Source organism: Gymnoscopelus braueri (genome assembly GCF_963280865.1).
Source record: "Gymnoscopelus braueri genome assembly, chromosome: 11".
NCBI classification, from domain to species: domain Eukaryota; kingdom Metazoa; phylum Chordata; class Actinopteri; order Myctophiformes; family Myctophidae; genus Gymnoscopelus; species Gymnoscopelus braueri.
The window spans coordinates 27313890-27340452 of NC_137613.1; the positions used below are offsets into that span (position 1 = coordinate 27313890).

The following is a 26563-nucleotide window of genomic DNA, read 5'->3' on the forward strand; positions in this document are numbered from 1 at the left end:
GAGCGTTCGGGGCTCATCACATCCTCTACCCATCCAGCTATGACCACCCGTACCTGTGTTCCAGTGGATGTAGTTATTACAGTATTTAGTCACAAGCTCTTATTAATACTTTTCATTAGTTAAATAAATATTTATAATACCCGCCTAGTACATACTTAACAACTTTCAAGCTGGCATCCCTATTCTGGGCATGTCATTATAGATGAAAATGTTGTGACGTTGTGAGCTTGTAAATAAGCTATTTTCCGTACTTTTGCAGGACTGTCATATGTCAAAGTATAAAATAGTTTGAAAAACATAAAAAAGCATTAAAGGTTTATGCCTGACAGCGACAATATTTAGGCCCAAATTACAGGCCTCTAGCATTTATTCCCTGGTTTATAAGGGTAAGATTCTAACATAACATTGTGACGAATGGTGGACGCATCTTATGTACACGTTTCAAAATAACATACATTTTACGATATTGTACATTAAAGACAAATCTTTAAACTGCGGGACAGGTCCATGTCAGCAAGGAGCTCAACACCCTCCTCTAACATGCATCTACCTGAGGAACTTTAGTACTGTGAGATATGAATAAATGCGTGCAGTCTTGGTAAAACTTCAATTCCCACTGCACAGACTTATCTCAAATCTGAATCATAGCCAATAAGAGTGGTGTCATGGTCAGATATTTAAATAATTTTAATTGACAGGTATTTTTTTTACCTCAGCTCTTTGATCTCAAACCTGTATTTCACCCATCTTACTGAATGTGGCCACATTTGTAAAAAGACAACTGCAGTGCTTCTATAAAACTTATGAAAGTCAGACACGCTCTGGTGCACAAGAGCCCCACGGGTGGCCAAAACAAGAAACCCAGGCCAGAACTCCAGAGAGGACATTCTCATCTCTGTTCAAAAATCCTCTAGCTTGTCAACTTTGAAGTGTTGTGCAGGGCAGCCTCCGAGGACTGGCACTTGAACACAGACAATCACACAGAGTGGCTAAGTTTGTGCAGACTTGCTGATCTCGGCGGCCCGCCGAGAGGCGATGGCCATTGATTTCCTCCGCTGTGCGGCGGAGACGGCAGCCTGTAACTGCATGTAACTGTCGTGTGAATCCTCGCTGTTCTGGGACTTGGTGCTGTCCTGGGAGTCCAGCTGGTGCCTCAGGACCCGATTCTGCTCTTCTTTCAGCTCCTGATAGGTGCGAGAGAAGGTGTGAAAGATCGATGTGACGGGGAACGCCATGAGCAGGATGCCGCTCAGGATGCTGGTCAGAGCCACCACCTGGCCGGGGATGCTCCTTGGCACCATGTCTCCGTACCCCACTGTGGTCATGGAGATGACCGCCCACCAGTAGCTGCCTGGGATGCTGGTGAACTCCTGCTTGGCGCCCAGCTCGCTCTCTGCCAGGAACACCAGCGGGGAGAAGAGGGCCATGGCCACACACAGGAAGAGCAGCAGCAGGCCAAACTCGCGCGTGCAGCGCCTCACGGTCAGTCCCAGCGTCTGCAGGCCCAGGGAGTGGCGTGCCAGACGCATCACGTAAAATATACGCAGGGCCCGCAGCACGCGCAGGACCAGGCCCACTTTCTCCAGGTAGTTGTTCCCCGAGCTCTTGGGCTTGTCTCCCGCAGAAAGAGAGTCCATGATAAGGGTGATGTAGTAGGGCAAAATGGCCACCACGTCGATGAGATTGAGTGGCGTGCGCAGGAACTTGGTCTTGCTCTGCGCCTGGATGAAGCGCAGCAGGAACTCTAGGGAGAACCAGGCCACACACACCGTCTCCAACACGAAGATGTTGTAGCACTTCTGGGAACACTCTCCCTGAAGAAAGAAAGAAAAAAAACATAGACAGATTAAAGACAGACTCTGCTATTATTCAACAGCAACAGTACATTTAGGTATGTGGCACGCTGATATGAAGAGGAAAGGACTGTCGATTATGCCTTTTATTTAATCAAGGATGATAAGAAAGGCACAGCGCACAGAAATAAAGATTACATTATCTTGTTTGATCAACAGTTTCAGTGTGGGAAGTGACAGTCTGTTCCTTTGATTAGACCAGAAAGCTGATACTTTAGTTTGTGCTTCTGTGCTTCTGTGATGATATCTTGAAGAATAAATCAGTAGAGACTAATCAAAAGACCATAGGGCTGTATACATTTAAATCAAATTAACTTAATTAAAAGGATTAACTGTAATTGAAAGGAATTAATTTCCTTACTGCAAGCAGTTAGGGCAGAGGCCTGTAACATTATATTATCATTATCATTCTGAGTTTTTTAATGTACTTGCTGGCAAGTTGAAATATTTTCATTTTTGGTGTTCCATTTTTATGGACTGCTTCAATGTCATAAATATTTACTCTGCCCACTTGAATGCGTGGCAGGGTATTTTTTACATTACATAATGTAATCATTCCTGTCAGTCTGTGTGTGAACAAAATAACTCTAACAGATGGGTGAACTTTCATGAAACTTGGTGGGATTGATCAGTAGACTGCCCTGATGAGATCATTTAACATTTGGATTGAAAATTTCAAAATTATATAATCATTATATCATATATCAGGGCCAGAGATACGTAGGACAAGAGGTGCTGTTAAGGCAGGGTTTGCACCCCCAAGAGCATTCCAGTCAACGTACTTTTAAAAAACAACTGAACCCTAGTGTCCCTATTCTGGGGGTGAACATGATCTAAAAGCTCACAATACTGGTTGAAGGATGAATTAGAAAGGAAGTAATATGAATTAATTTGACCTGTATATGAATTCATAGGTGTTAAAAATGTGCAGTCTGTTTTTCTGTAATCCTACTCACACAATCAGAACATTTGGAAATGGAAAGATAATCACCTAATTTGGAGTTAACATCGACTTCTATTTCCAATATTTTGTCTAAATGTATAATCGATTGCAGTATTTCAAACTTTGTCCATTTTCTTTTGTTTCTTTCCCCCCCCCCCTTTTTCTTTTTCTTTACTTATTATTGATGTCTTAACTCATCCCTCTACTATATTAGTAGTTCAGCCAAGGAGATCTTGTCATAGCTCCTGTAGTTCTAATAAAGTGAGAGTTAGATTGTGATCAACCCTATTCCCCCCAGGCCATAGCACCTGCTAAATCAATTATCAACCATCTTCTAATAAAGATATTTAAATAGGCAAAATAAAGAAATATTCCGGGAGATGAACGTCAAAAATTTGAAAAATATTCCTTCTTTGTTGAAAAGGCACTTTTCAAGAAAGTTGCAAAGTTATCCTTCATTGCGATGAAAAATAGCATATCCTTGGAGACTGCAGGCTCTCTGCAGGAAGAATTTTTTATTTTATTTTTCTAGTATGATTTAGTCACAGCAGTAGCAGCAGAAAGGTTCCTTTGACAGGAGCCAGGAGTGGAAATACAATTTAAATTCACTTCAGGAACCTGGGTCTCCACATCAAAACAGCAGTATGGGGGGCGGCCATAGCTGAGTGGTTAGTGAGCCCGCCTAGGTAGCCAGAGGCCCTGGTTGCCCCAGGTACGATTCCAGGCCACGCCAGCATATGTGTCGATGAAATGAAATTTGTCCCTGAGCAAGACTCTTAACCCCTAATTGCTCACAGGCCCTCATTGGAAACAAGCCCGCAAGGACTTTCATGAACGTCCTGTTAAAAGGAATTATCCTTATCCTTACAAGCCCTCTAAAAACAAATGTGAGTTCTGGCCTGGCTGTGTCTTTGATTGTGATGTCACACCAAAAACCACACAATTAAGCAGTGTTCTTTTTAGGGGATTTTTATAATAATAGCACATAATAATGTGCTTTTGGTTGTATTGTTCCAAGTTCAGTTGGCAGTTAACGCCTGAACCAGTAAAGCCACTGAGGGCCAGCCACTCACATTTGTCTTGGCAACAAAATGGCCGATCGCGGTAAAATAGTTTTTTCTCCAGTGGACAGAGGAGACCCTCTCTCCCTCCCCCACCCCCCGGACACTCTTTGATTACTTCCGTGTACACAACGTGGCTTCCACGGCTCTCCAAAGATCATCAATTTAAGGTAATAAACGCTGGTGTGTGGATAAAATGATGTTTTAATTTAAGGCAGTCAATGTGTTAAGGGGTTTAGGGCCTAAATACATTTCTCATCTTGTGTCACATCATCATGAACCATCCAGACTCAGGTCTCAGGATGCATGGGACAGGTCTGCTTTCTGTCCCCAGAATCAGAAATAAATTTTCAGAAGCAGCATAGAGTTGTTATGCACCACAAATCTGGAACAAACTCCCAGAAAACTGCAGGTCTGCTCCAACTCTCAGTTATTTTACAAAATAGCTGAAGAGCTCTCTGTTTGCCGCTCTCTTTTACTTTACTTTTTTTTCTGCACTGTAATTTTATGCTCTTATCTTTGTTTTAGTTTAACTTCCTCTTATTGTCTCCGCCAGGCCGCAAGGCATGGCGAGAGAGTATGTTTTACCCTCCGTCCGTCCGTGTGTCCGTGTGTGTGTCCGTCCTGTCTGTGTGTTAGCAGCTAATCTCCGGCACCGTTGGCCCGGTCACTGCCAAACTGTGCACACACACTCCCTGGATGCCAATTCAGAATCTCTGCCTCAAAAATTTCACATGGGCCTGTTATAGCGCCACCTGGAGGCCGATTTGTGCAAAACCCATTTTTTTACATTACTCCTACAGATTTTATCCAAACGTCATGAAAATCGGTACACAGTATCTCTATAGTCATGTGATCAACACGGATCTGTCCGATTTCCCATATTCCATCCTCATTGGCTAAGGTTTGCTTAAAAAATTTGCAGGATTGGTCCGTTTTGAACAAAATGCCTCAAATCATGAACGCAGCTTGCGATTTCCGTGAAATTTCACAAACACATTCCCACTAGGCCAAGGAAGAAATGCCACCCTTTTTCACATTGGCCTGTTATAGCGCCACCAGGAGGTCTAATTTAGCAAAACACATTTTTGGAACAAAATGCCTCAAATCATGAATGCAGTGTCCGATTGCCCTGAACGACCTAAGAATAAATGGCACCCTTTTCACATTGGCCTATTATAGCGCCACCAGGAGGCCACAATAACGTACCTGACCTGGCGGAGACCTGTGCTCCGAGGAGCACTTTTTCTAGTTTTTCATTGTATTCAAATGTCCTTTTATAGTGTCTAAACCACATGAACCCTAGTGTCCATATTCTGGGTATGTCATAATAGATGAACATCTTTGGCAAAAATATCAGATCTACCAGCTTGTAGATGTCTTTGTAAACGTCTTAATGATTCGAGTGAAGAATTTGGAATTGCCTTGTAATTGAAATGTGCTACAGTACATAAACTTGGCTTGCCTTAAGTGCTCCCACTCTTTCTGGTAAGGATTTACTCAGTTTATTTACCGCTCTCATTATGTTCACCTCTAGGCTCTACATGGAGGATGAGAGTGGATGTGACAGTTGCTCTACCTTCCATATTTCGAGTTTCGAGGCGTTTCCCAGCTTCCACAGAACAACTATCCCTCTTGGCAAAACAAGAATCTCATTACAGCACCAGAGTGGACGTTCACAGACAACGGATGTGCAGATGGGTATCCTGTGGGTTTTTAGATCAAGAGACTCGGTGCATTAGTGTAGTTTTACTTTCAAGGACCCCCAGTTTGATATGCATTAGGCCACGGATCCCCGTTTGATACAACGTTTTATCTCCGGGACCGCAAGCTACACTGTGAACTCCCCAGTGTTAATTTAACTCTGAGAGTGTACAAATGGACCTTTAAGGAGGTCTTTAACTCTCAGAGTTACAGACCTGTAACGTTCCATTTGGACCCCTGGTGGTCCCCGGCAGTGGTGTAAAGTAACTAAATACATTTACTCAAGTACTGTACTTAAGTACAATTTTGAGGTATTTTTACTTTATTGGAGTATTTCCAATTTTCAGTACTTTTACTTCTACTCCACTACATCTCAGAGGCAAATATTGTACTTTTAGTCCACTACAATCATTTGACAACTTTAGTTACTAGTTACTTTGAGGATTTTGCTTATTATTACAAAACATACACTAACCACTTCCGCACTTTATAAACTTTGGCTATTTGAAAATAGCCAATCTACGAGCTCGCAACACGTTGTGAGCTTGTAGATATGCTATTTTCAAACATTTTAGTACTTTTACTTTTGGTACTTTAAGTACATTTTGATACCAACACTTTTGTACTTTCAATTTTTCAAGTCAATTTTGAATTCCAGACTTTTTACTCTACTTTTGCATACACTAATGCACTGAGAACCAGTGCATTAGTGTGGTTCATCTACCATAATGTGAATAAATAAGGAATTGTCCCTTATGTGGAGACTAAAAGACGTTGAACTGAAAAGGGACACACTTTGTTCCTGGGAATCAATCAATGACACATCTTCAGTGGTGTAAAGTAACTAAGTACATTTACTCAAGTACTGTACTTAAGTACAATTTTGAGGTATTTTTTATCTTACTGGAGTATTTCCAATTTGCAGTACTTTTACTTCTACTCCACTACATGTCAGAGGCAAATATTATACTTTTACTCCACTACAATATTTGAAAACCTTACTAGTTACTTTATAGATTTTGATTATTATTACAAAAGATACATTACCCACTTCAGCCCTATATACATTTCGTCCATTTAAAAATAGCCGATCTACAAGCTCACAACACACAACATTTTAGTACTTCTACTTTTGGCACTTTAAGTATATTTTGACGCCAATACTTTTGTACTTTTACTCAAGTAACATTTTGAACACAGGCCTTTTACTTGTAACAGAGTATTTTTATATTGTGGTATTGCCAGTGAAATAATTGCAAATGTCTCTGTCATCTTGGTAGGGAAAAACTAAAAAACATTTCTGGAAATACATCACAGTATGAGGGCCAGAGAATGTGGCGCTGCGTGCTGCTGATTGCCAGTCCAAACTCTTTCAGAGAAAAAAAACAGAAAACCCAATCATTTCAACATTTGTTCAGATATGAGTGGGGAACATTTCCTTTTTCTATCAGTGGTTAGAAATAGTTTCCAGTGAGATCAAAGTGAGTGTGTACTGGAACACAACAAGAGGATTCTGTTCATTTTGATCTAAGTCCACAATCAACAACTCAGGCACACAACAGTTTAAAGCTGCAGTCCGGTTCTTATTTTCATGAATAAATAGTGTATAGTTAATATAAAGTGCTACCATAAAAGGTTATTTTAACCAATCTGTATGGCACAGTATGTTCATGAAAATATGTAACTAGTACATCTGCAGTGGTTGGAGGTGGACTCCCAACTCTTCCATTGAGAAGACCCTGGTGTCGGTAGGGTTGCAAACTACCTGAAATTCTAAGAAAAATATGTGATGCCCAGAAAAAGATAAAATCTCCATGTACTGTATATATGTACAGTTTTTGTATATTATATTAACCATTTGAACCCCAGCATTCACATTCTGGGGGGAACATCACAACGGCAACGTGTCACATTGCGACGAGAGCTCTATCAGAAAAAAGAAGTCCAAGTACAAAGATAACTCCCAGCTACTAAGTCTAGTTCAAGTGGTTACAACCTGTATTATAGTATAGCATATGAGCTGTTTGAACTTGTAAGATATGTCTTTCAACATGAACATGAAGTGTGTCCCTTACCAGTTCAATAAGTCTTTTAGTTTACAAATAAGGGACGATTCCGTGTTTGAAGTGACGTTTGGCAACCCTAGGTGCCGGGTTGATAAATAGACGGCTTGCCTCTGAGAAGCCTCGGCCATAAAAAAAAGTAATACATTTGGGGTCAAATTTGTCCAGAATTAGGATTCCGGGGTTAACTTAAAGGTAGGGTAAGTGATTTTCTTTGGTTAAAATAAGTGTTAAATAGCTCTATATTCTGATAGTACTCATTGCTATTGAGTGTTTGTTCAGTAACAGGAGTCTCCTTGTCTCACCACCTCTTTATTAAACAGAAAATGCATTTTCACTTCAGTTTCAGTTTAATTTCCAATTGTATCCAATCAGGATAGAGAACACAATCAGGATACAGATTAAACCAGAGAAATTGGAAGTGATGACACTAAGAAATGAGCTGACAAAATTGGAACTGGAACACTATAAAAATGAAGCTGATAAATGGGTACTCTCTCCTGATTGGCTGAGATTTTGTCACCTACCTGAAAATGTATTTTCTGTTTATTAAAGAGCTGGAGAGACGGGGAGACCCCTGTTACTGAACAAACACACTATAACAATGATTTCTATCAGAATATAGTGCTTTAACCTTTTAACCAAAAACCTTTTGTTTTAACCAAAAAATATCACTTACCCTACCTTTAATGTGGTTAACTCTGATCGCCTTCCATAATATACAACATATAATGTTTATTTCAAACAAAACCTACTGTATATGGTAGTTTCAGATCACCCAATGCACCATTACAGTATGCATGGATCCAGCCAGAAGAAGATGGCAGAGAGACACCCGCTGGAGGGAAGAGATTGAAGCCAAACCAGGACTTTCATGTCTGAAACCTCTCATCTTACTGTACATGAGGGCTTCCTGAGGATCAAAGCTGTGTGTGTGTGTGTGTGTGTGTGTGTGTGTGTGTGTGTGTGTGTGTGTGTGTGTGTGTGTGTGTGTGTGTGTGTGTGTGTGTGTGTGTGTGTGTGTGTGTGTGTGTGTGTGTGTGTGTGTGTGTGTGTGTGTGTCGGTTGAATTTCTAAACTGAAATTCTTTATTCTTATTTATTCTTATCTGTGACCTTTTGCTTTGGCAGCTTGAAAGGATCTTCATTGATTTAAATCATTAATATTAATTATGTTTGTTTAATTTATAGATTTTTCAATATGGGCCTACTGATATAATAGTTATAACTCATACACACTCACAATCCAAGCCTGGCAGCTTTGTCAATATCTATTTATTAGGTTTGGCTCGTTGTTGGAGGGGGCAGCACAACACTACTGCATGCTGGGACAGAAGACTCTAATTTCTCGCTGGTAGCCCACAAACATTAACCACATAAACCCGCAAGTCTACACTGTAGGCTATGTCCTTATTCTGGGGCGAACATTTGGCAAAAATATAAGATCTTCAAGCGCGTTTAAGATCTCACATAATACCTCCCAGTGTGTTCTCTGGTGCTGAGAGTTGTATGCTAAATCACCACCAGCCTATAGAAAATGACACGTTTCTCTGGGTTTTATAGGCTAGTGGTGTTCTTTCCAGCACAAGCTACCGACCATGAACGCACTGGGAAGTGTTATACATTTTCGCAGATTCTCATCACAACCAAATTTTTGCGTATTCTCCTCACAACATAATGATACTGTATGATTCACGTTAACTCTTGGTAGATTCCCCCTTTAATTCTCTCACTCCAATTAATTCTCTCTACAGTGTCTCACTTCTCGTCTCACACATGGATATATGTGGGATATGTGAGATGTTGTGAATGTTGAATCAGACGAACGCAATGAGCATCTTCATGTTCTGCTCAGTAGGACGTCCTCACCGCTCCACAGGGGTGGGGTAATTACAGAACAGGATTGGCAACGGCTTGGGGCAGTTTGCCAATCACCAATATGGCTTTCAAGTTAATCACATGCCTTTAGAAACAACTTCGACACTGAACTTCGGCTTGGATATTAAACTGAGCTTCTGCCATCACCACAGGGGGGAGGCCTTGACCGTAGTCGAAACTCCAGAATAAAAGGGAAAGAATTGGAGCACAAATCTGCTGTTAACAAGGTGAGTGATTGAACATCTCCGCAATCATAAACGGCTACATGCAAAAGTCAGAGGAACTCGAGAGACATGAATGATGCTCTTCCAGTGTCAACGCGACAATGACTCACACAAAGTTCTGCCTAACTTCACCGCTGCTCGTTTCTCTTCCGTCGTTCCTTACACTCTGAGCTCTAGCTGCACATTCATCATTACTGATGTATGGCCCTTTGGAAGGGCTGGGATTTATGAATGTGGATTAGGATGGATCGTTGAGGGCTCTAAGGGGGGAGCAGAGCTTCACACAGTGTTCAGATCTACAGCTCTGCCCTGGCCCTCGTGGGGAGATGGATGGCAGGAGGCCACAGTTTGGTATGTCAAAGATCTTTACGAGGAGAGAGTAAGATGTTCCAAATTCCGACTTTCCTAGGGGTGAAAATGCAGAAATGTACGTTAACATCTGTAATCCCCCAGTCATCCCGAGTGTTGAAGAGGGAATTACATAAATAAAAGCATGAATCTGAAATTCAATATTGTGTGTACGCACGTACATGTGTGTATTGAGGGCTGACGACCACAGATGGAGGCATGCTGCTTGCTCTTTTTATTATCTAAATGTACACAAGCCCATAATTGCCAGTATTAATGTAGTTGAGTGTGTGTGTATGTGTGTGTGTGTGTGTGTGTGTGTGTGTGTGTGTGTGTGTGTGTGTGTGTGTGTGTGTGTGTGTGTGTGTGTGTGTGTGTGTGTGTGTGTGTGTGTGTGTGTGTGTGTGTGTGTGTGTGTCAGGATGGCTTGTATGAATGCTGCTTTCTCTTTTTGTATCTAAATATAGATACACATTGTAATTGCCAGCATTAATGTATTGTTTTAAAATGCATTAGTGTGTGTGTGTGTGTGTGTGTGTGTGTGTGTGTGTGTGTGTGTGTGTGTGTGTGTGTGTGTGTGTGTGTGTGTGTGTGTGCGTGTGCGTGTGCGTGTGTGTGGGGGGAGATAAGAGATAAGAAGAAATTGCCTTTGTTTATGTCCTGGAACTTTTAGTGAAATGTTTTTTAGTTGATACACATCTGATCCCTGAAGCAGCAATGCAGACGTGATAAATGGTTATTAAGGGAGATTTAATTGGCTTAGATTAGATATTTATATTAGATTGCTTATGTTAAATGACATTGCATTACACTTTGTAACATTATTTATTTGTTATGGAGGGAACTACACAGATTGGGTGACTCTCTCTTTACCTGGTTATGGTTGTTATGTGGTTATGTTTTTGCTCCCATTCCATTCGTCTGTTTGTCCATTTATCGTGTTAGCTAAATAACTGGATGGCTGGATTTTCATGAAACTTGGTGGTGATGATAAGTTGCCCCGAAGAGATAATTAACCCTTGGTTCAAAAAGCTCAAAGAACCATGCTACAATCAAGGGTACTGTAAGTTAAAGTCAGTGGTGAAAGAAGTTTACTTAAGCTAAAGTAGCAACACTACAGTCTTGTATTCAAAATGTTACTTGAGCAAAAGTACTAAAGTATTGACATGAAGATGAACTTAAAGCACCAAAGTCAAAGTACTCAAATCTTTCAGAAGCTTTAATATTCATGTGGAAATAAAGTTTATTCAACTCAAGACATGCCTGAACCATATATGGTATCACAGTAACAAAGATGGCATCGCAAATCTATTCTAGTAGTTGCCCTTTTCACATCCGTGCATTTTGTGGCAGGAACTCAATGGACTCTGGCCCATATACCTGACAGCTCCATAATATATATAGCTATTTCATAGCTCAATAATAGCTTTTTATACTGCCTGATGAACTAAGATTGGAAGAAGCTGCTATTGGAAATGTTGGCTCAAGAAAGTTCTTCCTTGGTACTCTTACAAGTCACTGAAGTCTCTTTGCTCAGAGACTGAGGACAATCTTACATTTTGTTGCCAAAACTGTGGACACAATTGGAGAGTTTAAAAAAATAACTGCATTGCAGAACCAATCCAAAGTCTTTAGGGCGGTTCTTCATATTGGGGCGGTGACATTATTGGTTTTCAAAGCAGTCTGGGTATGTTTGTTGTCGTTTTCGCCGCTGTTCTAGTAACTACCTTGTGTTTAGAAGTCCCCAAATGTATGATCCTCTGTCAATAAGACTACTTCCTTAGTGACTCTCTAGTGGCAGTATTCATTTGTTGGGAACAATGTCTCAGTTTCTCCTGCACATGTGACTTCACAAACTGGTAACTTAAGAATTCTCTTTCTCTTCTTTTTTTTTTACATTCTTTTTAAGGAGCCAAGGTTTGGACCCTTATTGCGTCAAACGGCTAAAACACGAAACTCACAACTATTGGCCAAAGGGGCGCGCTATAGCACTCAATTGAAAAATACAAACTTTAAACATGTATAACTCATGCCCTGTTTGAGCTATCGCCATGAAACTTCAATACACATGTGTCTCATCATGACAAACAACTTTTGTTCACTCTAACTTTTGACCTTTGACCTTTAGATCTCCCACCATTTTGAATTAAATGAAAAACAGTTCAAATCAATCTACTCCTGGAATTTTTGAGAAATGTGCACGAAACTTTCTACACATGAACCTTGGACCAATATCTACAAACCCAGCATCCAGAGGCCAATGAATATTGCAGTTTTATTAAATTAGCTCTGTGGCAGCCTGTGAGTCTGAAGGTCAAGGGTTCGAGGCCCTGGCCATGGGAAGTTAACTTCTTACAGTGGCAGAAGGGCACCCCGACATCCACTGTCGGAATATGAAGCCGACTAACCACGTATTGTCGCTATGGTGGCTATGGTGAATGTATGAGCTTAATTAGAATACTTACAATCCATCTGTGTTGTCTAGAAGGATGAAGTAAAATAATTTTTTGTCATGACACGAGTTTGAAATCTGTATTATAAGCAACACAATACAGAGATACATAACAATATCCACAATCCTTCAGCCCTCTGCTCTGCTGTTCAGAATGCTCATTTGTTAATTGCATGGGCTGCTTTGTCTCAAGTTCAATCTATTCTGTTTCAATTCTTATTGTGCTATTATTCTATATTGCCTTTTATTCCTTGGCCCCTGTATCGCTGCTTGCAGCTATATTTCATATTACATTTCGCTGACATGTTCTTGGTCCAAGTTTGAGCAAAAATCCCAAAGTGTGGTTTGCCTTGGTTTATGAGGGTGCTGCCTGTCTCATAATTGTGCAGTTTTGTATGTTGACATTATTATAGCAAGTTGTATGTGGGAGGATGTCTTGGCTGCCTTCCCTGACGAGAACACTCAATTGGTTATATTCATTCAATAATGTCTCCAGAACAGTAACTGTAATAGCACACAGTATATGTATTAAAGTGTAGAAATGGGTATCTGTTGAAAACTTAATTTCATTAGTTTAAATGGAGCCATGCTGAAAGGATGTTTGTTAATGTTGGCTATTAAACCTTCCTGCTAATGGATGTTGTTGCCACATAAGAGAAGGATGTGTGGGTGACTGAACCGAAAGACCCAGTATAATTAGCACTGGAAATGCAAGTTGAACCGAAATCCATTCAAGTGTTTAGCAACAGTACTTAATTGCTGTGCTCATCAACATTAGTGCAAATGAGGAAAATGCAGGACATGAAGCCTTAGCATGGAACATCACAATTTAGGCATTTAGCAGAAGCTCTTATTCAGAGTGACTTACAACTGTAAGATCAGATTAAATGCATGAACCCTAGTGAATAGACTCATGAGTAGAGTGCTTCAAAATAACTATGATACCAGGTAAACATCAAACCTAGTATCCGTCTGCCTAGGAAACAGAAGGTCCCTGGCTATGTTTCGAGATGTCCATGAGCAAGACACTTAACACCCCCCAGCACTCAATATAACCACTTGAGTAGCCATCAGCTGAAACAGAATTTCCCCTGTGGGATTAATTAGGTATGCATTTCATTTTTACATAAACTACACAGATATTCTGAGATAGTCCAAACACCCACCTCTCCAAGGTTAAGTGTTACACTGTCTATTCCAGAGAAACCAGTAGTCTAGAATAAAGCTTGTGATTTCCAACACACTCCAGTCGTAGCTGGAAACTAGGGCTGTCAATATATTGGGATGGGCGTATCGTATTGAATCGATACAATAGTCCTGTATCACAATATTCAGTTTGATTCCTCCCGCTGCAGTGTAGAGGGAGAAAGAAGTGAGCTCATATCTGGAAGATTTATTTGGCTGCATCTTGTGACATTTTTGTCATGAGCATCATAGCAAAGGCGTTAGGATATGTATCCCATCATAACTCCTGTCGGAATACGGATCGCATCATAACTCCTGTATCAGGATACGTATCACATCGACGAGTTACGATGTGACATCGTAACTCCTGTATTAGGATACTGTACGTATCGTACTGTATCACTCACAAGTCACTGTATAACTGCCAACACCTAGCTGAACATGACACTTTATTTACAAAAAAAAACAGAGCAGTAGGCGTATTTGTTTCCTCTATGGTGCGCCAACACAATAGGGAAATGTCCTTTTGATACCTAACAGCTTATCTGCAACTTCCTTTGTGCAGACATTTGACTGAGAGCTCAATCAGCGCCTCACAGACAGCATGCAACAGGAGAGGAGACAATTTACGTATCATGACGGGAGAAGACAAGACTCAGTGAGCAGGTGTTCTCCTTGCTTTCATCTGCTTTGTCTTCCTGATTGATTTCATCTTTGAAGTTGGTGAACTCAGCAGTTCACCCCCCTGCTCCACTCATGCAGATCCTGTCTCTTTGACAGTGGGAGAAGCTACTCCACGTACTAGCCTGTCTTCAATCATTGCTGGCTTTATTGATTCAAGAGGTGAACTGGCTCGACACCCAAAGGAAAGCAAGAGAACCTTTGGTTTTTGCTCCACTTGTCAGCTACTGCTGTAGTTAGTGGGATCAGGAGGAGCCTCCAACAGAATTGAGTTAATTCCCTGTCAGATAAATTCTAAGGGTATCAATGCAAGACAGTGTTAATGTGCTATCCATTACAGACTAGATTGGGGAGCACTGGTTATAATTAAACAAGTAAGACGCGCGAACGCTGGAGGCCTCGATCTCCAGGCTTTTATTGCTTAGTTTTGCTAAAAAATAAAAGCCTGGCCCAGCGGGTCGGTGTAGTCGGTATGAGGAAGTGTTTCATTTCGCAACCAACCAGAGTGCAGTGGGCGTCGCTCGTAATGTTGTGTTAACGGGGCGGGGGTTGACGGACAGATCGGTGAACCAATGGGATCAGGCACAATCTCTCGCCGGCGAGCCAATGAGAGAATGAGAGCGTGAACACAGACGGAAAGAGACCATAAATATGGGACACACACACACACACCGCAAGCACGATGATATAGTAAGCTCCACTTGGTCGGCCGCGCCTCCTCCCGCGTTCGCAAATATGACTCTCACAATATTACTATATTACTATCCAAATTCTACTTTTATACGCTAATGACACTGATAAGGAAAGTTTGGGAGAGGGACTTGGGAAAAGGCACAGAAATAATTGTGTTGACAAAAGCTTTAGTAGATGCTGGAGTCACCAAATCTGTACTTGTCATAGAATTCCAAAAACGCAATATAATACGGAACCATGTTTACAGATCTCCTGACATTCTGAATGAAATAAACTCTGCTCAATCCTCAACTCTATGCTGTAAATGTCAGTATTAGTCATGTCCTTCAAACCACTGGTTTCGGGGAGCCCAAGAGCTCCTTGATGGGGTTCCAGGGGGTCCCCAGCAAAATGAGGAACAGTTTAAACACTTAAGCCCTTTTTTTTTTGCTATTCATAAATAACCAATATACAAGCTCAATCTTTGCTGCAATCTTTGGAAAATGTTGACAAATCTTGAGAAATCTTCGCTTGGGTGTCACTGACCAAAAACCACTTTAATCAATATCCTATTTTCTGACTATAATAGACAATATTATAGTCAATAATAGAAATGCAGAATAATACGTGTCAAATTAAACACTTGGGTCTTCTTTTCTGGTACTGTACTTTATATCAGGGGCTTGCACATTGAGAACACACAACTTATTCTTGCCAGGAAATTTCCATTCATGATGTATTTTAATTAAATGAATAAAATAATTAATCAGTGGTACTGGGACATTTACAAGATCCTCCCTCTAGTTATCAGTTATCATAATATACAGTATGGGTCCCTTATTAACTTCTCTTCACCCATAACTTTGTGAAATTCTGAATAATTATGGGCTGAATAATTATTCACTTTAATACAATACCTGTAAACATCAGTTTAGAGCACTGCAGAGGGTGTGTGTGTGTGTGTGTGTGTGTGTGTGTGTGTGTGTGTGTGTGTGTGTGTGTGTGTGTGCGTGTGCGCGTACATGCGCGCGCGTGTGTCCAGCCGATACTCGTAATTATGTTTCTGCACTGTCAAATTGGCCTACATCTAATCTAAGATAGATAGCATTAAAGCCAAATATTTTTACTGGTACCCTGGTATTATAGATATTTTGTTGGAGCTTTTGTTTGTTTGTTTATTTTTTTGTTATCAATGTCATTGGAAACTTTCTCCATTTTCAGACCCTTGCTATTCTGAAACACAAACTCCGGCACATTATGAACGTACAATACTAGGATATACTGTAATTTGACTGTAATAATTTGACATAATTTCCATATTAGAGTGGCCACTTGGGTCAACTGGTCAGCTCAGATGCAGTAGGTTTGGACGAACAAGATTCTGCTTGAAAAGAACAGGTTATGGCTTCATGGACACAATTTGCATAATCATCATGTTATGTAACAATAACGAGCTTATTTTAAATTCATTTTTGGATGCAGGTCAAGTAAAACTTATGGCATTGGAAATGTTTTCATCTGTGGGATTTAGCAAAATTGGAGTTGAAGAGCATGTACTCATGTACTCATGTACTCAAATTAGAATGCATGCAAAATATACTGCAAATACAGTACATTCACCATATTGCACATTTTAAGTACAGTACATCTAGGAGACCATGGATGTTACAGTACATATGTTGCTGTAGAAGTCACGGTGCATCAGCAGCACAGCAGAGATAGTGCATAATGCGATATTCATGTGAAAGCAGTGGGAGCGTATAGTTGTCCCAGAGCCATCTCCTCTGTCTCTGTCACCATGATGTATTATCAGATCCAACCAGACTTTCCAAGGGAGACGTGACATCTGCATAATCTGGCTTCTTTCAGATGTAAAGCAACATAAGTAATGTATGTCGAACGCTGTTCCATGTGAATGTGAATTAATGTGAATTCTGCAGTTGTCTTCCTTTCCCTCTATGGTAGTTCTGTTATTAGAGAGATAGTGTCATTTTGGCTATGGAATTGTCTGTTAGCTGCACTACGGTCATAACCCTTCTGTGAGCACAACTTTCCAAGCTATTCTAAACGTGTGCACAGACGTAACCATAAAGGGGTATTTCACCTTCAAACACTTCTGGGGTCCTTTTAACCTCTTTTGTGTGCACCACAATATTTAGATATATGATAGTCATTTGATCTAAATATGAGCTGGTAAATATGATCCTCCTAAATATGCCCATTCAACTTCAAACTCCATGTTAACCAAGTTAGACTCATTAAACACATCCCTGACGGATCAGTCGTCCTTCTAATACATGATGCATTATGTAAATATTTTCAATAATGTAATGTTACATCAAGTCCATGAATGAAATTCATGCTTGTGAGCTTGTTGATCTGGTATTTTCACTATTTGTTTTTTTAATGTTTGAATATTTGTGAACAGTTTTCAACCTTTTTGAGATTCATTTGACAAAAGATTCTTGAAAATGTCCCTTTTTAAAAGTTCATACATTTTCACCTATTGACATGCCGAGTTTAAAGTGGTTATGAGGCTGTTATTGGAAGGAGATACTAGCATTCACTGATAGGTCAAAAGCATGGAGCTGTAGAAATTTACAAATGACTTGAATGATACAAACGGACGTGTTTCAACCCAGTCATCAGCGTTGACCATCAGCCATCACCAGCAAATGATGGCTGATACCAAACCCTGCTCAGCATTTCAGCCATGAGATGAGATGAGATGAGATGAGAAATACTTTATTATCCCCAAAGGGAAATTGTGGTGTCACAGCAGCACAGTGTAACAATAAATAAGTAAGCAACAGACAAACAAAACACAACGAGACAGATGGACACAACATAGACCAGGTTCGTCAACATGCATTTAGGGAGAGTTCTTAGGCATTGTAGAGTCTGATGGCAGTTGGCATGAATGAGAGTCTGTACCGCATGAAAACCCAAAAGAGAAAGTTGTCTCCACAGGACCTGAACGTACACAAATATATTAAGAAATAACCACTTAAAAGAAATTGGTGAAAATAGCCAAAAAAAACTTTCTTCTGTAAAAGAAAAGAAATTATATTTACCCACGACAATGAAGGACCACAATGGAAACTAGAAAATGTGCTCCTCGGAGCACAGGTCTCCGCCAGGCGAGGTGGTAAAAGAAAGTACTGTTCCTGATTAATCTTGTCTTACCTATTTATATTACATATTGTGATGTCACGTGAAGCTTGACCAATGTTAGCTGTGAGCGGACGGACACACACACGGACGGACAGAGGGTAAAACATACTCTCCACCATGCCTTCGGCCTGGCGGAGACAATAAGCTCTCAAGCTTTTTTTTGTGTCTCATCTTTTGATAGATACACTATGTACAAATACATATGCATTTTTGTCAATAAAAACGTCCATCAAATCCTATTTTTGGGAAACACCGTAACATCCACGAGTGCCAGAACCCAAGAGCCGTGAACAGGAAGTAAAGACAGCGATAAACTCACCCTCTCCTCCTCCTCTCTGATGTCCGGCATGGTGCTGACACATATCGTCACCGCAGTGATGGCCACGAACAACACCGACAGACAGGCGAAGATCTTCCCGGGGACACCCGAGTGAGGGTTCTCCACCATATCCCTAAGGTGCCGCATGCAGGTCGCCCTGCGGGTCTCCTCCGCGGTCCCCTGCTCCAGCTCCTCGCAGGACTGTGGCGAGTTGGCGTCGGCCTCGGCCTCCTCCTCCTCCAGCCTCTGCTGCGCCTTGTACTCCTCCTCCCTGAATCGAAGCTTCCTCAGACAGCACCACTCCAGTTTGTTCTCCTCCACCCCCCAGTAGAGCAGCTCCTCTTGGAAGGAGAGCGCGCACATCTCCCGCAGCAGCCGCAGCTTCCCCGCCGCCAGGAACGTGACGATGGTGCGGAAGGCCAAGGGGCTGCGGTTCGAAGAAGTACTCGTTGCGGCTGCCGTCGTAGTCGTCGCACACGTCCATGATCTCCTGCTCGTTGGTGCAGCTGCGCAGCTTCCCCAGCCGGGTCATTGGGAACTCGTCCAGCGTGGACCAGGGGATGCGGTACTTGATGCCCCCCACGTTGATGATGGCCGCCTCATCCGGCACGCCCCCCGGCTCATCTCCCTCCTCCTGCTGCTGCTGCTGCTGGTGGTGGTGGTGGAGCAGGAGCTGGGCACGCTTGTAGAACACGCCCTTCTTGGCGCTCTCCTCCTGGGTGTTCCCCACGGGGTTGAAGTGGAAGGTGGTGAACTGGTGCTCGGTGCTGCCGGCCAGGAAGGCCACCTCCTGGTACATCCCTGCCTTTTTGTGGGTGGGGGGTCGGCCAGACCCCCGTCCTGCGCGCTGCAAGGGGAGGTGGCTTCACGGGGTGTACGTCGCAAGGCGGCCCGGACCGTGACACCCATTCAGCAGCACAGCAGGTCTCTACGGGAGAGGAAAGAGTGTGATGATTCAGCGCATTCTCACACCTGTTGCGTCAAATGGGTGACAGGTGAGTTGGGACATTATTTGACCATGCTGCACCCATTTGACACAACCGGACTCCCCTGTGTCAGATATTCACTTGACAGGATGCCGTCGCATGTTCTTCTGACAGTGTGCCTGCCTTGTTTTAAAATGGACATGTCAACCTATTACGATTTGGAAGTGAGAACGACACTTCCGCATTCCCCAGTGGGCGGGAGTGGGCGGGAGTGGGCGGGACAACCGGGAGCGTTTAAATAATGACGCAATAGGGGAGTCCCAAAGCGTAGTACAACTTGAGATTGGGAATAGGCTATGTATGATTAGCTGCATGCGAGATCATTAAAATACCTCACCGACTGAATTTCAAAACATGCCAAGGTTAATCTATCAACTCAGACATGAATGGATGAACACATCCACCTGGCTGTGACTCATTTTTTGCAGTTTGAATTTTTTCCGGGCAACAGTCAAAATAGTGTCAAAATACCTTCTCTGAGGTTTAATTGTGACTGAAACTCAGGGTGAGGCAAATTGATGTCAGCTTGCAGCCTGAGCCTCATGTGGGAGAATTAATTATGTTGTTTTCCTACTTAACGCATCACCAGACCCTGGAATTAAGCCATTTAAAGTATTGTTTTGCAAAGTCTAGTCATTTGAAGTAAACTCATGGCAATTAATAAGAGAGTGCAGACCTACTCAAAGCACCAAGGAGTTTCAAAGTTGGTACACAACAAACTTAGCAGAAATCCTCCTTGATTTACGTGAAGCCTTCTAGAAAAACAAAAACAACTTTGGCAATAAAAATTGCATTGCCGCTTACAGTATTGAACATTTTACAAAGATGAGAGACCCAAAATTACATTCTAACAATAATGTGAAGATGCTGTCGGACTGTAATAACATAAAATGCTGTTGGCATATATTTTACATTATTGATTTGTTTAAATTCATTGTATTGACGTTGGACCAGCTGTTTTGAAAAGTGTCTGAAGTATTGATTCGGTGTGACTCGTGTGTCCCCTCCCTGCGTTGCTGCCAGCAGCTAAATCCTTTCAGCTGCATCATCAGTTTAAACTGCGTCGTACGACGGCGCTACACACCAAACATAGCAAATCTACAAGCTCACAACATGTTGCGATGCGTTGTGAACTTGTAGATCTTCTATTTTCACCAGGTACGGATAGAGTGGAAGAGGAAAAAAGAGAAGAGTATAAGAGCGGCTGTGAGATGGAGGGGAAAAAAATAAATGGTCTGTGTGTGTGTGCGTGTGTGTGCGTGCGTGTGCATGTGTGTGTGTGTGTGCATGCGTGCGTGCGTGTGCGCGCACGCATGGGAGAGAGAGAAGAGTGAGAGCAGAGGGGTTGTGAGTGAGAAAGAAAGAAAGAAAGAAAGAAAGAAAGAAATGGCCAGTGAGATGGTGGGAATATGTGACAGACAGAGAGAGAGAGAGGTGGGTTGAACAACTGAATGCATTTACATCAGTCAGTTCTGCCTGGCACAACAGGTGTTGTCTGGTTAAATACTATAATAAAACCCATCCGCTCCCCTGACCTTTTAGTGAGCCACTCCTCATATCTCTTCGTATGACAATGCCACGGCAAACAAGATCTTCACATCTTCAAGAGCTCCAAATCAAATTAGACTTTCTCTCTGAAGCCACATTTTCCTGATCTGCTGTGACATTTCTGTGTTTTATTCAACAAGGGCACTCACAACCCCCCCCCCCCCCCCCCCAGTCTGCACACTTTCAGAGGGAAATTCTGATCGGTGAAACATACAGTATCGGCATGAACAGGCTCCCCCAGGGGAGGCGTATTGGATTTGGAACACTGCGACTGCTGTGAGGATGCTTATGGCAGAGGTTCCCAAAGTGGGGCCTGGGGACCCCCAGGGGTCCTTGAGGGAGTTCCGGGGGTGCCCAGACAAAATGACGAAAATTTCAAACACTTAAAAGCCCTATTTTGTTTTTGAAAATAGCCAATTCTGCAAGCTACACGTTTTAAAATAGCTGATCTGCAAGTTCATTGTTGAACATAGTTCAACATGTGAGCTTGTAGATCAGTTATTTAAAATGTTGACAAGTCTTCTGATATGGGGTCCTTGAATCCCCCATTCAAGGACCAAAAATAGCTGATCTTCAAGCTCACAACATGTCACTTTGCGGCGTGAGGTTGTAGCTCTACTATTTTCACTATTTTGACAATAAGGACATGCCGAAAATAGGGGACACCAGGTGGTTGAATGTGGTTAAACTGACCAAATTTGAACCCTTGCAACCCTATTCTTGGGGCGAACGTTCGACAAAAATATCAGATCTACAAGCTCAGCAACACATCACACCATGATGCACTGTGAGCTTGTGGATTCTTTTTTTTTTGTTCTTCTCTCCTTTACAATTGCCCCCCCCCCTGTCATGCCACCCCCACTTTGAAAACCAATGGCTTATGGGCACTCCTCACAACATGTACAAGTGGCCTCCCTCCAGCCATAGTAATAACAGGGTTTGTGGTACGTAGCGACTAGTCATTCTGAAACACACCAAAGCCTCCAGGGGAGGCCAGTGATTGGGACAGCAGGCAGCAGGTTATTGGGCATGACACTGCACCCAGGGATGGACTCACAGGGCTAAACAGAAGAAGATAAATCTTCTTTTATGCGGTCCTGAAAATGGCATGTACAATACTGGTTCATTCATCATTTAACTGATATTGGGCTATCAAAATCTCACGTTTATAATTATCTGCGGATGCCTTGCAAGGCATTTGAATATATTTTGGAAATGGTGAAATATATATTTTTGACATTAATGAAGTGCAAAAACTGATAAACATTCTGTCCCACTTTGGCAAGTCAAAATGTATAATTTAGCATACGTTTAAGACAGGTTATGCAAATTGGACAAGGCTCGACAGGCTTGACTCTCTCTCTCTCTCTCTCTCTCTCTCTCTCTCTCTCTCTCTCTCTCTCTCTCTTCTCCTCTCTCTCTCTCTCTCTCTCTCTCTCTCTCTCTCTCCTCTCTCTCTCTCTCTCCTCTCTCCTCTCTCTCTCTCTCTCTCTCTCCAGTATATCATAAAAGCTATCCCTGCCATTGGGGTTGGATTGCATTGTCTTCTAAATCATAGCTCTAGTGCAGCATTATTACAACTTATTTGCCTTCATTTAGGAAAAAGGCTTTTTGCAACCACAAACTGAAACTATTTCAAACTTGACATCTGGTAGGCTGGTGTTGGATACATAAACTTGCATAAAGTGAATTTGATACGTTTGCCACTGGATCGATCCCAGAAGTCTCTCACAAATGCCCTTGTACTGTACTTGTGAGAGTGTTTGTTTAGTGACTTCTTTCAAAGAATGCATAATTGGATTTATTAAGCTTCTTATGCAATTGGCACCAGTCACTCTGGCCAGAGGTCTGGTCTGGTCTTGTCGGTGCCACAGGAAATAGAAGACAGTAATTGGAATAGATGAACTGCCAAGACGTACGTGCGTGTGCGTGTGCGTGTGTGTGTGTGTGCACGTGCGTGCATGCGTGCATGCGTGCGTGCGTGCGTGTTTTACAGGTCCTTTTTAACCCTCTAAGGGTTACAGGAACTCTCAACACAATCGCGAATCACTATACTTAAATGTGGGTCATGACCTGTGTGTCGAGTGTCATGTCTTCTCTCTCTGCTATAGCCTCTTTTAGTCTATTTTCCACTTTAATGCTTACTTAAGCTTTAATGCTTACTTAATATGTCATCTCTCAGCAGAGTCAGCACAACTGAGAGATGACATATTTCATAATGCACTGGGACAGTGCACTGTTAAATCCTGAGTGTTTTTTTTAACTCTGAGAGCATTCAAATGAAAACAGGGTCCATTCGGGGTTCATTCAGGCACTCTCAGAGCTACAAATGAATACATTAACATAGGATGTTATAGCAGTTGACACACAGCTGGCAGTGGTGGAAAGTACATTTACTCAAGTACTGTACTTAAGTACAGTACTTGAGTAAAAGTACTTAGTTACAATTTTGAGGTACTTTTACTTTACTTATTTAACATTTTTGATATTTATACACCACCACATATCAGAGGCATATATAGCACTTTTTACTACACTACAATTATTTACCAGCTTTAGTGACTAGTTTGGAAATAATTAATACAAAAACAAACGATAAGGCACGCACATTCACTCACCAAAAACCAGGTGCTGGGCAGTGGGCTGAGGTCAGTCCGCACACTGGGTCATGCTCCAAAGCTTAAAAATGTATTTCACCATCATTGGACGTGACGTTTTGAGCTTACCGGCTCTTCATCAGACGGTCTGAAGAAGAGCCGTCTGATACACTACACAGTGTATTTCTACACTGTGGTCTTGCTACCTTTACTTAAGTAAATAATCGGAGTACTTCTTCCACCACTGTCAACTAGACAGAGGGAAAAGCCTTATGCACATACACAAAAGGCACATACAATTCCACACTGTCTTGGACCATTCCACACTGTCTTTCGTCCCATCCATCTATTTACCACCTCTTTCCTGTCCTATTTCTTTCTTTCTACTATGGCATCATTTTATATATATTTTGTTTAATTTGTTTATTTGTTACATGGTAAATGTAAGGGTCCAGGGTAGGCTACCTCAATGTCTGGTTTGCATCACAAAAGAAACAGCAGTGTGACAGTGTCACTACACAAACACCAACAAGTTAATGACCCATAACAAGAAAGGTTGTGGCATATATGACCAATCCATGCAAGTAGCTTCTCACTTATTGCCTTTTAGGGCTAGCCCTATAGGCTGGGTAATATATCAATATTATACTGATATCATGATAATTATGGGACTATAGATATCGTCTGCTATTTTAGATATGTTATTATTGTGATGTGACATTTGCTGTTTTGTCTGGTTTTACTCACTTAAGCCCTTTAAACATGTTAAAAAAATAGCTGATCTACAAACTATTGATATAATCTTCACAATTTGATATTTTCGTCACAATATCGTTAAATAGTTATTTGTTAAAAAATGTAATAAATGTGATATTTGATTTTGTCCACATCGCAGCCTCTTAAAATATAATTTCCATTTGAATGAAGGTGCTCATTGGCCTGTGTGTAACTCATTAACGCCAATATTGACTGGATTGCCTGCAAATAATCCATGGGGAATTGTAAAGAAAAGGGAGCTTGTCTGTAGGGAGTTGCCTTGGTTACCACACTTTAGAATAGGGCTGTACATTCTAAATGTTGTAATTAAACTTGATGAAGGGTCAGTAGTTAGTCAGGCACCATAAAACCAAGGATCCCTAATAGTACTATGTGTAGAAATAAATGTGTAAATTTGGCAATATTGAAAAAGATCTCCACACTATCAGCAATGAGGTGAGTTCCACGTAAGCTACACACAATGAAGTCTAAAAAGATAACACAGACCTATAGCCCATAGTTGGGAAGAAATAAAGTATAAGTCATTTTGGCAACCTACTGTACACATCAGTAGCAATATTGCACCCTAAGCTATGCGTAAACAGGATTTTACGCATAGCCTATAAAAAAAACATTATTTTGAAACAGGTTGTCTTACCTGCTGTGATTGGCTTTTGTCCATCTGTCTGTTCGCATTTTTAGCTCCCCTCAATATTCAAGCCCTAAGTTTCCATCGATGCCCCGTGGCTCTCTGAATAAAGCAAATAATAACGCCAGGTGTTCCGTTGCGATAAGTATTGCATTCATTCTACTGGAGAAACCCGCGGAGTTACAAAGTTGCGCTTGAAACACGGAGCTCCTCAACGAGGGTCGAGGCGATCATGGTCCATATTAGTCAACGCAACGCCGAAGGGACGATTATTATTCCACAACGAATTCCTAGTCGGACTGATGTCAGAGCAGTCGGAGGAGCAAGTGTGAGAAGTGCAGCCTACTTTAGTAAAGATCCAACATGAGTGAAGGGTGTCTGTCATTAATAATAATGAGCTGTCAGTCCGGCTGTCCTGCGCGTCTTTACGCTGCGCGCCTCTCCTCTCCTCTCTGCTCTGAAAACCACTGACTGGCTCAACATCAGCCACGGTTCAGAGGGAAAGCATTCATTCGCTGCCTTCTGAACATCACTCAAAGTGCGTGGATGGATCGCTGTGTGCAGACAGACTTGCACAGATATGAACTTGTCTTGCACATAGATCAAGGCAGAGTCAGACATCAATAATAATAATATAAAAATAAAAAAAATGATTTATTTTATTTTATTTTATTTATTTGCACAATAAAAACCGTACTAAAGGTAACATTATTAAAAGACAAATATGAGTGCAGGTGAGAAAGGAAACCCATAACCCAGGGCTTATACAAGGTTCTCACCTAAAATAATAAACAAGTAGTCTAAGTTAGACATAGTAATAAAACATAATAAATGACAAACAACAAGTGATTAATTGATTGATTGATTGATTGAATACTTTATTAGCAGTTTGCCAAAACAAAGCACAGGAAAGTAGCCTGTTCAATACAGTCTGCTAAGAGGATTTTAACCCAAGAAAGTGTGTGTGTGTGTGTGTGTGTGTGTGTGTGTGTGTGTGTGTGTGTGTGTGTGTGTGTGTGTGTGTGTGTGTGTGTGTGTGTGTGTGTGTGTGTGCGCGCGTGCACTATGCCCGTGTGTGTGTGTCAGACACGCGTGTAAAGATATTAAATCACCCGTCACAGGTTGGACGTCACGTTACAAACAACAGTTATAACACTAACCAATAAGTGTGTTGACACGTGCCTTCATTAACCTACTGAATGAGGCAGGGGAGATGCAATCATTACGCGCGTTTGATGAATTGATGTCTGTCAGTAAACTCGGTGGCCGCAGAATTGTCCATTTGTTTGTGGCAGAAAGGGTGTAGGTAGGTAATGTGGCGACAGGACAACGACACTAAAAGCATTAGTGTTTATAGCTCACTAAGAGACTATTAAATTGAGAAAAAAGGGAACCATAATCAGTTTTTCATTTTCTAGGCTGAACAACATCTGAATTTTGCCATAGGAACTTGTCAGGCCATTTTTTTAAA

At 41.6% G+C, this 26563-nt stretch overlaps 1 protein-coding gene across 1 annotated transcript; it reads right to left on the bottom strand.

The window, feature by feature from the left end:
- Positions 1-607: 607 nt before the first annotated feature.
- kcng2 (potassium voltage-gated channel, subfamily G, member 2) lies at positions 608-25249 on the bottom strand. Its single transcript, XM_080443307.1, is given in 4 exon segments — positions 608-1814; positions 18557-18988; positions 18990-19484; positions 25102-25249. Coding segments are annotated over 3 exon segments (1623 nt in total). The 5' UTR covers positions 19356-19484; positions 25102-25249; the 3' UTR covers positions 608-989.
- Positions 25250-26563: the final 1314 nt, after the last annotated feature.